Source organism: Nelumbo nucifera, chromosome 5, assembly GCF_055504915.1.
Source record: "Nelumbo nucifera cultivar China Antique chromosome 5, China Antique-T2T, whole genome shotgun sequence".
NCBI lineage: Eukaryota > Viridiplantae > Streptophyta > Magnoliopsida > Proteales > Nelumbonaceae > Nelumbo > Nelumbo nucifera.
In genome coordinates, this window is record NC_142653.1 from 39592638 (window position 1) to 39608543 (window position 15906).

At 34.4% G+C, this 15906-nt stretch overlaps 1 protein-coding gene across 1 annotated transcript in view; it reads right to left on the reverse strand.

Annotated features, from left to right (window-relative positions):
- Window positions 1-13401: 13401 nt before the first annotated feature.
- The window catches only part of LOC148791436 (uncharacterized), a 35995-nt gene continuing 33490 nt past the window's right edge, over window positions 13402-15906 (reverse strand). Inside the window, exons 4-5 of the mRNA XM_088888175.1 lie at window positions 14922-15676; window positions 13402-14709 (exon numbers count right to left, since the gene is read on the reverse strand). Of these exons, the coding sequence (XP_088744301.1) occupies window positions 13402-14709; window positions 14922-15676 (2063 nt within the window). The remainder of the gene's footprint in view (window positions 14710-14921; window positions 15677-15906) is intronic.

Below are 15906 nucleotides of genomic sequence, written 5' to 3' on the forward strand. Positions count from 1 at the left end.
TAAACAGCGGTATTTGTCACTGATCCCATATCTTTATAATTTATTTTTTATATTATTATTTGATTATGATCCCATATCTTTATAATTTACTTTTTATATTATTATTTGATTTATGACAAGATGAATTGACCAGTTCAACCCCAACAATTAAACCAATGACCTATGCAGGTTCATGGGTTATTGGTTCTTAAAACATTCATCTAAAGTAATCACCGATATTTTAAATTAAGATATATTAATTGTCGGAAACTAACACAATATGAGTGAAGATACAAACTGCTCACTTTTTTGTTGACATGGAGGTGTATGGATGATATAAAAACCTAAAAGAACATATACAAATCTTAGAAAGAACTGAAAAGAAGAAAACACTAAGATTATGTTTGGTTTGAAGGAAAAAGTAGGGAAAGGAAGGGAAACCTTTAGAAATCTTGTATAGATTTTCCTACATTTCCCTTTCTTTCCCACTGTTTCTTTCAAATCAAACATAAGTTCATTAATTATAGATGGACAAGGTCCATTTCAATTGAATAAATACTTTGAACCATTTTGGAGAATGTCCAATTCAAGGCCTTGGGTACCATTTTTTATATAAACTCACATTGGTTTTCTTTGAATCACAATGAAGCTTTTAAAACATTTAGTTCATTTTGCCAAAATAAATAAAATAAAAGTTTTCTACCAAAGAAACCGGAAAAATGAAAATTTTCATTGGTTAGGAAAACGTGAGATTGTATCTTATTTATCTTGCTTTTAATAATTTATATTAATAATAAACTATTAAAATATGTAAGCCCCACATCTCATCTTGTAAGATTATATATGATTTTGAGCTATAACAGTTCTCTAATTCACAAAAAATAATAATAACACAAAGTTGGCATTAAGTAATTAAATTGGGAACAGTTCTCTAATTCACATTCGTTTTTTTTTTTTTTTAAAGCACATTTGGTTCATTTTCAATAAATAATCCACCAAAGAAACCAGAAGAATGCGTTAGGAAAACTGAGATCGTCTCTTATCCTACTTTTAATAATTTATTTTAATAAACTATTAAATGTCCAAACTTCCTAAGGGATAAGATCAAAAAAGATATTCTCCACATTCAGATCATTCAGCAGTTTCAAAGTAAGACTTGGCTCTCTACACTCAAGAACTTAGGGGACCACTACTTCCTATTAATCCAGCACTTTTAAAGACAAATGCAATGTTTGGAGCAGCGCAAGCCCACTATCTTTTTGTTTGTTTGCCTAGAATCAAACTAAATAAAGGAACCCCCAAGTCAAGCATTGCTCTTCTTGCCAGAACTGCATGTCATTCCATCTAATGATATTGCTCAAGTTTAAAAGGGGTAGGGAATGATAGGTTAAGGCCCCCGTGAGAATCATCATGTCAAAGCAAACTCTAGGAAACTTGTAAAGAAGCAACTCAGCAGATAAAAAGCTATAATTATTCAATATTGAATAAAGGAGCCATCGAACTTATTCGAACCAAACAAGAGAAAGAAATTGAATTATAGCCGTCTCTGTGTCATCTATTTCTGAAATAAAAACAGGGGAAGCAAGCCAAGCTAAGCTAAGTCCTAGAATTGTGCCTAATTAAGGATGCTTTAGTCCAAGAGAGCCTTAAACAATGGGTCATTCCCAAGTAATCCTGCCCAAGGTCAGCAACTCTAATTTCTTTAAACCACAAAAACTTGGCTAACTAGGTTCTAGTTTGCCCTCAGTACTCCAAGCAAATCCCATGTCTCACTTTCCGTTCAACAGGTCTACTTTGCCTGCACCACCACAGACTTGGTCAAAGGAAGAGAAAACTCAACCTATATCAGTCATGGGTGGCATGGCTGAATCAACTTACAACTCACCTTACGTGCTGAAACTTCAGTATTGGGGAGCAACCCTTGGGCCCAAAGCCAGAATTTAAGCAACCTAACTTGAAAGGTAGCACTCAAAAGCTTTGAAGGATTCATTCCCTGCAATATACTCTAGCTCAAGCTCATCCATTTGTGTACTTAATTACTATACGACATTGAGGATTAAAGTTAACTTGTCGAAAGAGATTTTGATCTTAATCGTTAACCTAAATTGTTTTCCTTGACATATTAGCATTTCATCATATCTGGTTCTGTGTTTTATTGTTAACTTGATTGCCTTGTAAGAGCCCAGTAAGAGTATGTGGTTTTGAATACTCATTTCAAGGTTGAGTCATTGCTTTCTAAATGTCAAGAGGAGCCATTTAGGAATAGAGACTGAATTTAAATTCTAGATTTGAACTCCTATTGGCTTTCAACCTGGTCACCTTTGGGACAAGAAGGTTGCTTCACCGATTACATCATATTAACTAAATTTTATTTGTCTTTTTGCTGAATTAGATTGTGGAATAACATTGCCTGTGAAGTCATGTTTTTCCTTCAGGATAAAGTCATCTTAGTCCATCTTAGAATCTGGGTTTAATGAGATGGACTTTCTCTTAAGGACTGCTCTTGCGGATCAGTCCAAACTAAGTTTCATTCCTGGTTGTCTTAGTCTAATTTCTGGGTAACAGCATTGGGGCATACCAAGTCTAATTTTGAGTAGCAGTTATTTAATCCTCTCTAGGAAGTCTAGAGCTCACCATCTAGTTGAGCTGCTATTTTTTACAATTTTAAGTTTGAATTTAATCTCCCTTATTGAGAGGTTGTGTGCAAGACTTAATGGATGCCCTTGGGCCAATAGAGAGCCTCTTCGGTTTCAAGCCAGTTGGGCTTTTTATCTCTCTTGGTGTGGTCATGAGTTATCACTAGATTAGATGTAGAACATGACAACTTGTTGTCTTTACATGTATGGTTTCAATGTCATGACCCCTCCAAATTCTTTTCATTTCTTTTCCCTTTTCTCTGTTCATTGTTAATAAATTTATTAGCCCCCACTGAATTAGTGAAATGCTGAAACTTGAAAGCAAAGTAATATTTAAGACATCTTTGCATCCATAGCCTCCATGTTGGCCCGCATCTCACTCACTTCTGACTCAAGTTGTACGACTCTGAGATCTGCTTGTTGGTTGGATGTGGTTGTGGAGGTAGTGGACCCTTTGGACTCGGGGGTTCCAAAAGCACGCTTAGGATTTAACCCGGCCCGAACCCTAAGTAATCACATCATGAGCACCAATGGGCTCAAATGGTATGCCAAGTTGTGCCTGCTCAGTCATGAAGTTCTCCATCTTTTCCTACAATAGTTTTAAGTTGATGGAGGTGTGCTACATATGATTTCTGGCCCAAAGGGTGATTGAGCCTATGTTGTGCTCTGATATTGGTCATCATCTCAGACTTAGCGCCTACAACAATAACGATATAGATTAGTTTAAAAATAAATTTATCTGAATCCTAATGGTGTTGTGCTGAATCATCTTCTTAAATTAACAGGTCCTTCATCTTCCTGTTCACCACTCTCCTACCCTTTGTTTGTAAGCCTTCCTCTATTACAACACATTGTTTTAAGCACCATCCCTCTTCATGCCCTAAAGAAAGATCAATCCTAACCCTCGATTATGATACTCTACTTGTACATCTCTCTTGCAAAGAAAAGTTAGGACTCCCAAAGGAATCTTGTTAACATTGTTCACTTCAACCGGTAACATATTGTGTTGTCTTAATTCTGAAGCAATTAGAAGCTGTTTTGGGTTAGTTTCCTAATTGAATTCAGAGCATGTAAAGAGAGATTTGAGACCTTAAGCTTTAGTCTATATTCTATAATTAGAGTAGGCGCTATTTAAATTTTAGAATTCAGTTAATGGAATAAAGTGTTTGTTTCTGAGGTTACTTTCTAAAAAAGTGTGATCTTCTTTCATGACTTTGTGATGGATAAACTACAAACTACTTTTTCCTTCAAACCAAACATAGCCTTATGGTTCCTCCACGTGGAAGTGGAGGGAACCTTAATTGTCAATGACTTTCAACCACCTTTAATCAAGGGTTTAAATATGATACATGATACACTAGAGGGGATACAGGATATGATACGACTAAACCTATATTCTTTGAATCGCGCTCAAAGCGATAAAATACAGGCTGATACAAATCAGCATGTTTTCCGCATGCACGTTTATTTGTAAAAAATGCAACTACAAGAATTCCAACACAAATCACCCAGCATTAAAGCTTTATCAGTATGCTTGATCCACTAGGCCACTTTTCATCTTATGAAATTTAATGAAATAAAGTAATTTTTCTATTCTAGTGTTCACATGCAATGTGGTGAAATTACATCTGTGTTTAATAATTTCAACAAAATAAAAAAATAATATTTTATAAACTAATAGAATAAATAATTTCATAAATCCACATTTATATCAATTTTTTTAATCTCAAAAAAATTATTCGAATAAAGATATTAATAATAGAATAATTGCTTTAGTACTTAATATATATATATATATATATATATATATATATATGTACAGAAATTTTTATGATTTTCTATTTTTTTTTTGTAAATGCTTTTGTGTATTTCTTTGTTTTTTTTATAATTTATATTGTTTTCTTTATTTTGAGGAGAAAAGTGCATAGGATAAAGAGACACCATTTCTATTTCCTCCTTCCTATTGTGAAGTAGGGGGAATGGATAAGATATACACTATAGAGAGAAGGATTTAAAGGAGGGAACTAGGGTTTTAGAATTTATTTCTTCGCTTCTTGTTTGCATGATAATATTTGGCATTTTGCCTCATGTCATTCTATTCCTCAATGGTGGGACCGTTATTTGCATATCTAGGCTAGTGTTTGGATATAGGATGATCTTGATTCGTTTATATTCAGATTTGAATTGAGCATCCATCCAATTCGTTTATATTCGGATTCGAATTGATTCGTTGGTAGGGTGTAAGATTATTGGATTGGCCTGATGATCATCGAGAAAAAACACCCTAAAACAAATCAATATAATGAACTTGAAAGCATTTCCCAATCCAATACAACTTATTATGTTAACGGAGACATTCAAAATAGAGGGGAAATGGAAAAAATACATGAAAAAATAGGGAGAAAACCAAAAAAGGCTACATTTAATCATTTAGTTGATTGTTTGATAATGAAAATAGAGAGGTCAAAAAAATCCTTTCCTCCCTTCAATTTGAATTCGTGGGTTTTGGGCAAACCATTCGATACTTGACACATGTTGGCTCTAATCAATGAAGAGGTTCATCAGGTAAGCCTGTCAATGATACCCGAAAATCTGAGGCCAATTCGACATCCAATCTAATTATCTTGGATTCAGATTACGTATTTATGTAATTGGATGAAATTCGAATGTTACAATCTACATCTGACTAATAATCATATCGGATTTGGATTTGAACCAATATGATTTGATTAAAATTTGAATATGATTATATTATAATATTTATTAATTTTAATATATAAATTCTATATAATTATATTAAAATTTATAAAAATATATTTTAAATATTATATTATATATGAAATTATATATAATAAATTTAGTATGTTATATTTATATTAATTTATTTATATAAAAGTTGAAAAATAAATAAATTTTTTATTTTATTGGTATTTTAGAGAATTTAAAGTTGAGTTGGATTAAATCCGAATCCTATATGAGTTTGTTAGGATTCGAATTCGAATCCGAGTCTTTAAATCCAATCGAATTTCGAATCAAATTTGAATGTAGGTTCTTCATATTCAGATTGAATGTGGATTTTGCTACATCCAATTAGAATCCGATCCGATTGCAGCCCTATTGGGGAGAAGATCAGATAAGGCCTAAGAGAAGAGAGGAGTAGGTTCCACAGTGGTTTTATTATTATTTTATTTGTTACAAGCGTGAAATGTTAATTAAATAAAATTGGAAAAATAAAAAACTATTATTATTTTATTTGCTTTATCCAATTACAAGTGTTAACCGTTAATTAAATAAAATTAGAAAACTAATAAAGGGTAAAAATGGAAAGTGAAAATTAGGCTTTTTCACGAAACATTGTCACCATCCTTATTTTTATAAATGGTACAGACAACATTCTCATTTTTTAGTATGGTATAGAAATTTTTATGATTTTCTATATTTTTGTAATTTTTTTGCATATTTCTTTTTTTTCTGTAATTTATATTGTTTTCTTCATTTTGAGGAGAAAGGTGCATAGGATAAAAGAGATGCAATTTCTACGTCCTCCTTCCTACTTAAAGTAGGGGGAGTGGATAAGATATACAATATGCAGAGAAGGGTTTAAAGGAGAGAATTGGGGTTTTAGGATTTATGTCTTCGCTTCATGTGTGAATGATGACATTTGGCCTTTTGCCTCCTGTCGTTCTGTTCGTCAGTGGTTGGGCCATTATTTGCATATTAACGGTTAGCATTAGGATATAGGTTAATCCTAATTCATTTATATTCAGATTCAAATCGAACATCCATTCAATTTATATAGAAGAATCTGGATCTCTTGCCAACAAAATGCATTCCAAACCCCTATGGCCCTACCAAGTACAATCCCTACGATATTATGTTGGTAGGGTGCCAGATTACTAGATTGACCCGATGATCATCGAGAAAAAACACATAAAATGAATCAATATAATGAACCTAAGAGCATTTCCTGATCAAATACAACTTATTACGTTAACAGAGACAATTGAAAAAATAGGGAGAAAAAAAAACTTCATTTAATCATCTAATTGTTCCTTGATGAAAAGAGAGAGGTTGAAAAAATCCATTATTTCCTTTGATTCAAATTCATGGTTTGGGCAAACCATCTGATACTTCACATGTGTTGGCTTTAATCAATGAAGAGGTTTGTTAAGTATGTGCTTCGGGAGAAGATCAGATAAGGCGAGGAATAGGTTCCACATTAGTATTATTGTTATTTTATTTGTTTTATCAATTTACAAGTGTTAACCGTTAATTAAATAAATTTGAAAAAATAACAAAACATAATAAAGGGAAAAAATGGAAAGTGAAAATTAAGCTTTAAAATAAAAATGATAAAGGGTAAAAATGGAAAATGAAAATTAGGCTTTTTTGACACGTGTTAGCTCTAATCAATGAAGAGGTTCGTTAAGTAGGTGTTTCGGGAGAAGATTAGATAAGGCAAGGAATAGGTTCCATAGTAGTCTTATTGTTATTTTATTTGTTTTATCCAATTTCAAGTGTTAACCGTTAACTAAATAAAATTGAAAAAATAAAAAACATAACAAAGGGTAAAAATGGAAAGTGAAAATCAAGCTTTAAAATAAAAAAAAACATGATAAAGGGTAAAAATGGAACATGAAAATTAGGCTTTTTGACGAAACATTGTCACCATCCTCATTTTTATAAATGAAAATGATGAGATACAGAGATTATCCAATTACAAGTGTTAACTGTTAACTAAATAAAATTGGAAAAATAAAAAAACATAATAAAAGGTAAAAACGAAAAGTGAAAATCAAGATTTAAAATAAAAGACATGATAAAGGGTAAAAGTGGAAAGTATCATTTTTATAAAAGGTACAAATACAATATATATATATATATATATATATATATATATATATATATATATATATATATATATGATTCAGGCATTTTAAGAGGGAATAGGATTCAAAATATAAAATCAAGGAGGGATAGGATTAGGAATATAAAATCAGCATTTTAAGAGGGGATAGGATTGGAATAATGAAATCATGGAGGGGTAGGATTGGAAATATAAATCAGGGTGTTGGACGATGGGTGCTCATCCATTTCTCTTTTTTATAAATGGGTAAGACTTTACTTTATCTTCTTCTTCAAAAAAAAAAAAAGTACACCTAAACCATTTGACTTTAGAAAGTTTTTTTTGTGTATTTTTAGCTATTTCTGTCATCAACAGCAATAATTCTCATTTATTATATCTATTTTTGTTTAATACAATAAATATGTAATAATTAATACATGTTCATGTTTTCTACAAATTTTCATTTTTTTTTCAATTTTTTATTTTATTATTTAATTTAAATCACAAATTGACTCATTTGACTGGAGCAGTGAAACAACTGATTCTCTATCTGAAGGGAAAAAAAATAAAGAAAAACAGTTTTTGTTTCATGATCAATCCTGAAAACAATGTTATAAAGTAGCTAGTAACCATTAATATTACAAATTAAGATATATTTATCGCTGAAAGCGTCTCTGGTCTCCCTACTAGTAATAGTTCTGTATGTGGGTTTCAGTGCGACATGTTTCAACTTTCAAAATCTGAAATAGGGGTAGTGCCTCGAGGGTTTAGCAAAGCAACAAGACACTAAAGGGGGATTCAAAGTCATGAACTTAAGAAATTATGGCAAAATTTGGGAATGATTAAAAATAAGTGTTATTCAAACAAGTACTTATTTTCAGTTTTTCTAAGTGTTTGTTTTATTTTACTTTTAATAAGTACTTGACAAAAGTGTTGAGACTACACATTAAGTGGAAAATGAGCACTTCAGGGTGTTTGGTAAAAAAGTATAAAAAAGGTACTTATTTGATAAAGAAGTATTTATTAAAAAAGCCACTTGAGAGTTGTTTTTCTTTTTAAGTACTTGTTAATAAGTGGACATGTGAAAATTTAGGGACTAAATGTCCCTATTTATTTTTTTAAATACCCAGAATACCTCCATCTCTCCTTAAACCCCCTTCTTCCTCACTTGAACAGGGTCGAGCATGCTAGCAGCAGCACCTTCCTTGGGAGCATCATCGAACGAGATACAAACTTGTTGGCGACCAGGTCGGTTTCACGTTTGAACTTGTTTTTTACATATATTTTTGAATATTTTGGGTTTTTTTTTGATAATTTAAATGCCTAAAACCCTCTTTACTAGATATGGTTTTTTGTGGCGATTACAAGCATTCTCACTGTGCTCTCGCCGGCAACACTTATGTCAGCCATCCTCATCCCTCGTCTTTGTTTTAAAACTATTTTTAGTGCAATATTTTGATTAAAACCAATGTATGAGTGAGGGCTAAAATTGTTATTTGTGTCAATATAACACTTATGAGGAAAGTAACTTACCAAACATCTCCATCCCAATAAGTACTTAAAAATATAATAAGTGAATTGGCAAGTGGATCACCAAACAACTTTAAGTGATTGTTAAAATAAGTACATCTAAAATGTACTTATGCAATAAGTATTTCTTTTAGCAACCACTTAATCATAAAACATGACCTAATTACTTAAACAATAAACACTTGTTCTATTTTATAATTCTATTATTGCCCTTTGAATATAAAAAAACCTAGGGTTTGGCTTATCCACTATTTCTTCTTCGATACCCTCTACAACCAGCGACAGCTACGGATTAGAGCAGTATCAGTTGATAATCCTTCTCAAACCGTTACAGACTTCCAAGAAAACCTCAGACGACTCTCCAACTCCCCAAAGCCAAAGGACATTGTAGACACCATCACAATCCCTCTGAAGATACCAACGCCTCTACAACCGCTGTATCTCTGGGAATTGACCTCCTATGTGGCGCCTCTACAACCGTCTATCGTTACTCAGCATATGTGCAAGGCGCACCTACCTGCCTCTACACTGGTTCGTTGGATGATTTACCCACAATGCCACAACTAGTGTTTTTTTGATTCCTCAATGCAATGCTCCTCTCTCTTTCTTTCTTTTTCTTAGTTTTGTTTCGAGATGAGTCTGAGTCTACAACTTTATTTTCATTCCCAGAATCCTACAGACCCGGATGCTTCAACTCGTCCTAGAGAATATTACAGTGGAGAATTTTTTATTCCTTTCTTTTGTTCTGTTAAATCTGCAAATTACACCTGGCCAAGCAATACCTTTTTTACTCATTTTTATTTTGAATTTACATTTCCATTATTGTAGTCTTTGTGTTCTTCAAACCACATAATTTTGAAAATTCATGATATATTTTGAAATTTGAAAGAAAATAAAGACCAAAAGAGTTATAAGTACTTATAAAAGTGCTGAGAAAAAGACCACTAAACGTCCATTTTAAAATAAACATTTGAAAAAGCTGAATATTAAATGCAAATAAGTGCTTATTTGAATAACTATTTGTTTTTAAGCACTTATTTTTTACATAAGCACTTTCAAACAAGTCCTAAATCATCATTTGAATCAGCTGCCAAAAATGAATAGGATTTCATCCTCATAAATTTGGGGCCCGTTTAGTAAGTCTTTTTGGGAAAATCTCCTGGTAACTCTAACAGTCAAAAGACACATTGAGCTTTTGCATGAAGATCTGAGTAGCCCGAAGCTAGTTTGGTAGATGCACGTCTTTCTGTGTCTTTTTGTGTAAGAATAAAACACGAAAAACGTGAAAAGCTTCTTTTGAAGCTTCCCAAAATCAGCCCAAAATGGGCTTCTCGCATCTTTTTGGTTCTTTGTTTTTGATAGATAGGTCTTTCGTGAACAAAACAGAAATAGATCGAAATTGGTCTGCCCAACTTATAAACAGTCGAAAGATCGCACAAAAAGACATGCCAAATAGGCCCTCGCATTATCCTCACAACACCTGCATTGGAAACATCTCCCTATTTTTATATTTTCATTCATCAGAAGATATTATCTTCCCTATATATGGCTGAAAGGGTTGTGAAGATGATGTGAGAAAGAAATCGGATTCACTCAAATGAGGATTTGCAAATTAACAAACAATATGACCCTTGACAGGGGTAAGAATGTCATTGAAGGTGGACGTTTGAATGAGTTAAACATGATATAAAACAATTAGGTTCCACGTGAGTAGCCCTCTCCTTCTCCCATTATCCCACTCTTGCTTTCCCCTTAATTCTCTCTCCATTCTCTCTTACCCCTTTCTAGCTATCTCATTAACTCTCTATCCTCCCTCTCTTTCCCCAAGGTTCAAATATCGACACGTATCAATCTATACGTATCGTTCTGGGAACTCTTTGATACGCAAAGGATGTATCGGGGTTCTGACTGGTTCAGGGGGTGGAGGAGCCTTAAACTGCCCTTGAACCGGTTTTGAAAAAAATTAAAAAAAGGGTAAAATATAAAAGCCTCCTCTGAAGTTTCTGACAATCATAAAAACCACCCCTAAATTTTTAAAGATCACGACAAAAACCTCCATTAATTGCTCCTAATTAATTGTTAGAGTCAATAAAATATTTTAAAATGTCAAAATTGCCCCTGCTTCCCCTTCCTCTCACAATAGAAGCCTAGAAGGGAACGTTATGAAATACTTCCCCCGATCTCCCCTCACTGGTTTTTCTCATTTATTTCTTCTTCTTCTTTGTCCCCACTATTTTCACTTTCTTCCATCAAGTCAATTAAGTCGAAGCAACCAAAAGGCATTGTTCATCTACTTCATCGTAGCAGTGAATAGAGTTTCAACAACTGTCAACGGCGACCTCCTTCAAGCTGCCGCCCAACACAAAGTAATAGAACTAAGTAGTGAACGAAAAAGAACTTGCAATTGGCAGCAATGGCAGTGAGCCCATCAATAGTGAAACCCTTACAAGATGAGAGGACCAAAACACTAAAATTCTTAAACAAATGCGAGATCAGTTCCAACACCTCATCAGTCACCACCATGTGCTTCAACCTCAACTCCTCTAAGCATGGGTAAGCTTCGGCCATGGATGAGATCCAGGGGTGCACATACCCTCCCCACCCCTCTGGAATGAGATTGAAATCAGCAACATGCAGTTTCCCCTTGAGCGACATAGATCGGACCTCCAGGAACTGCTTGATCAGTTGCAGAGGGAGCTTGTCCCTTATCTCAATCTCTCTCCTTGTTAAACGGATCAACGCATGATTTGATTTCCGTTATCCCGTCTGCCATTTCCCTAATTTCTAAAATTTCTTAAATTCGATTCAGGTTCAGGTTGGAGTCATCTTTTCTCTCCATTTGTCTGCGTGTTTTTCTGCTTTCCTTTCTACATCTCTTGTGGGTTTCAACTTTCAAGTTAATCTTGTTATTGCTTTATAGGTTTATTGAGTTTACCCTTTACCAATTTTGAGTCGAAATTGGTTGTCTTGCTCTTGGTTTTCATAAGAAATGTGCAAATAGTAGATTTCGGTGGTCAATCACCTCAATTTCAATACATTCTATTAGAAACACAATTGGCAATTTGGGGTATATGAATCAATCCTTCAAAGTTTTTTCTTCTCCCGAATAATTATTCATCGTTTTCTGTTAATTCAGGTGCATCGATTGCTCTGACTCAATAATCTCAAAGGAAGAGAGTGGGGACAGTGGGGACGGAGAAGAGAGAGAGAAGAAGAAGAAGAAGAAGGGATAGTGAGGTGGAAGCAGGGAAACAGTGAGGGGCGATCGACGGAAGGATTACACGTTGTGCCCTTCTATTGCGAGAGGAAGGGAAAGTAGGGGCAGTTCTGACATTTTGAAATATTATATTAATTCCTTGACAATTAATTAGGGGCAATTTTATTGGTTTTCCGTCTGAATCAGTGACGAAAGGGAGGTTTTTGTCGAGATCTTTAAAAGAGGTTTTTGCTAAAATAAAACTATAGGAGAAATTTTTATCATTGTCAAAAACTCGAGGGGAGGTTTTTATATTTTAGCCTTAAAAAAAAGTAATTCGTTAATTATTTATTGCTTATAGTTATTCCATTAATAATAATGATTATTACACAAATAATTTCCATTAGTCAAATATTTCTGGAAAATTAATGATCTCTAGAATGAAATAGCATTTACCATTACGATCGATGCTAGTTATTTGATCCCACCAATCCAAGATAGAATCTTGGGGGTTAGGTGTGGGGTACAATGTTCCGCACTAAAGTCCAAGGTATTTTTTTTTTGATTCCTCATAGTGGAGGAAGAGGTGATTTGTATCTTCCTCCAAACCATGTGGGCAATTTGCACCCATTCTAATCCCCCAATTTCTAAGTCTATTTCAAGTTAAAATTTTGCCTAATAGGACTAGGTACATTGAGAGTATGATTTTAGGAGGGCAGGATAGTTTCCAATGGATGTTAATGTGGCAGTTCTATCAAAAATAAAACCATACACATTGACAAATACTTCATAAACTATCGTAAATATTTAGAGTCCCTTTGGTTCGTGATCAGATCCGAATCAAAATTGGAATGGGAATCCCTTAGAATCAGAATCAGAATGGTATATTCCCCTTACCTGTTTGGTTCAGACAGGAATCGGAATCAGATTTCGATTGATGGTGTTTGGTTGATTAAGAGGCTAGAATGGGTTTGTGTGTCAAATACAATGCATACACATTAGTGGTCCTCTGTACGCCCTGTCATTAGCCCCACTAAAAATTCAAGATGTTGAATTAATAATGCATTTGATTAAGCTTTGAGTTAGAGATAATTTTGGCCTTACCATTGATCAAATAAAGTAGAATCGATTTCCCTAAGCCATTCAACATCAAGCTATATATATTTATATTTGGTTTGATATAAACTAAGAAAGAAACAGAAAGTTGATATAAACTAATAAGGGTTACACAATAGCGGTTGGTCATCCAATGGTTTTGCCTTCTTCTCTAAGTTTTTGTATCCAATTGAAGTTGAACCAGAATCCTGTAGACATGTTGGTCGATTTATAAGGCAATAGTCCACCTCTTGATGGTTTTCTTGAACCAACGTATGAGCTTTAGATATTCTTAACCCCTCTAGCTCAACTGTAACTTCTTTCATCGTGGGTCTGTTTTTTCCATTTAAATCCAAGCACCTCTTTGCAAGGTTAGAAACCACCTCAATTTCTGCCTTTTCACCCTTCTTTACCACTTGTGCATCAAGAATTTCAAAGAGTCGGTTCTCCTCCATGGATGAAAGAAAATAAGTGGCCAAGCTTTTATTCTCTCCTGGTCTAAATGAAGAAATTGGCTTCTCTCCGGTTAAAAGCTCTACGAGAACTACTCCAAAGCTATAAACATCACTCTTCTCTGTAAATTGACTTGATTGGAAGTACTGAGGATCCAAGTATCCTAATGTCCCTTGCACTGCTGTGGTTAGATGAGTTTTGTCAACTGCAATCGGCCTTGAAGTCCCGAAGTCTGACACTTTGGCTCTATATTTATCATCCAAGAGTATGTTTGAAGATTTAACATCTCTATGATATATTGGGATAGAAGCTGCTGAGTGTAAATAAGAAAGTGCTCCTACAACTTCAGTAGCAATTCTTAGTCGATTATCCCATGTAAATGGCATGTCGTCATCACTTCGATCATGGATGTGATTGAAAAGCGTTCCACTAGAGATGAACTCATAAACCAGCAGAGGAACTTCTGTTTCCAAACAACAACCTAACAATTTAACCACATTTCTATGATTAATCTTGGAAAGTACAACAAGCTCATTGATGAATTGTTTGATTTGAACTTCATCCACCATTTCCACCTTTTTTGACTTCTTAATCGCCACAATTCTTCCATCTGTTAATATACCTTTATATACTGTACCTTGGCCACCTTGACCAAGTATTCGATTCACGTTATAGCGATCTGTTGCCTTCTCCAACTCCTCACCATGGAATATCTTGGTGTTATCGAAATTACCTTCCTCTAAAGATATTTGTTGTTGTAGTAACAAACCGCCATTTTGTTTAAAGAACTTCTCTTTTATTTTCTTACTTCTTATTCTCTTATAGAGTTGGTATAACCAGAAGCTAGCAAAGAATGATAACAATAGAGCTAAACTTGAGCCAATTCCTGCATAACCATTAGAAACCAAGTAGTTGAATAATAATTCAAGATAAATGAGATAATTCAACAAGAAATTAGAGTTGATTAATATAGACTAATTGTACTTAACAGATTTCCTTCCTCTTAAATGGAGTTTATGATCTTAAATCTGTACTTGGATTAGGTTTCTTAGCTTAATGCGTTAAGATCAATTTTCCAATCTTTATCAGATAATTAATCATGCATAGACATATTTTGGCAAAGCGGAATTTCCTAGGCTGAAAAAATATTGCCACTTATCTTGAAACCAATAACCTAAGTGGTTACAGGGTCTCCATCGTAACGGAACAGAAGCCTCTTCTTGGGGAGATCCATGAGGTCGGGTGAGGAGAAATTGAAGTTATTATTAAACCAATCTTGGTCAGCCAGGAAGGCGTAGCTGCAGGGATTGAAGTCCAACGAGTAGGTGTGGTTGTAAAAGCTGGAGAGGCTGACGTTAAAGGTATGAAGACCATTTGGAATGGAAGTCTGGCAGCATCCAATGCCGGAACAGGAGCCATTAATCAGAGTTTCGTCGCTTGTACAAAATGAGATGCAACCGCTCGTAAAAGAATCACCTGATAACAATGAACTCGACATGTAGGCCTTGGTGTCGCAACCGATCGCCGTGAATTTGTTTCGGGTGCTCGAGAAGCTTAATATATTTCCCAGTGTGATATCTATTTCTTGGAACCCGTCATAGGTTCTACCACTTTGATTGTAACAGTCGATGGTAATCCAGATATAGACAGTGGATTGGCCTTCTAACGAGATATTCAGGAAGGGTATGTTTCCTCCCTCGAAGTGAAGCACTGGATGGCCAGATGAAGTGTTACAAACTAAGTGGAAATGTGAGTCTCTGAAACAGTCTGAATCATCATTTCCAACTCCAAAGGGATATGGGATGCTCAGTTCCCCACATTTTTCTTGGCAACCAGGCTTCGCCAAACTCTGAGAAGAAGTTGATGCCGCATTCAGAAATAGGATTACTGACACGACGATAATCTTCCAACCCATCTCTCTCTCTTTGCAATTGTGCAGACCTGATTTTGTGTATCTGGTTTTATGTAGATGAAGAACAGCGATTTGCTCGTAGCGGTATATATATATATACGTTATTTTAGAACTCTGGGTAATTATTGAGACACTCCAACTGTTAGTCTGTTACTTGGGGCCGGGGTGACACTTAATCCCCTAATCAATTTCTTCCACATTTCGCCCTGTATAATTTTCAAAGTCCCTAGCCGTGTTAATTGGTGAACATGAAGTTACC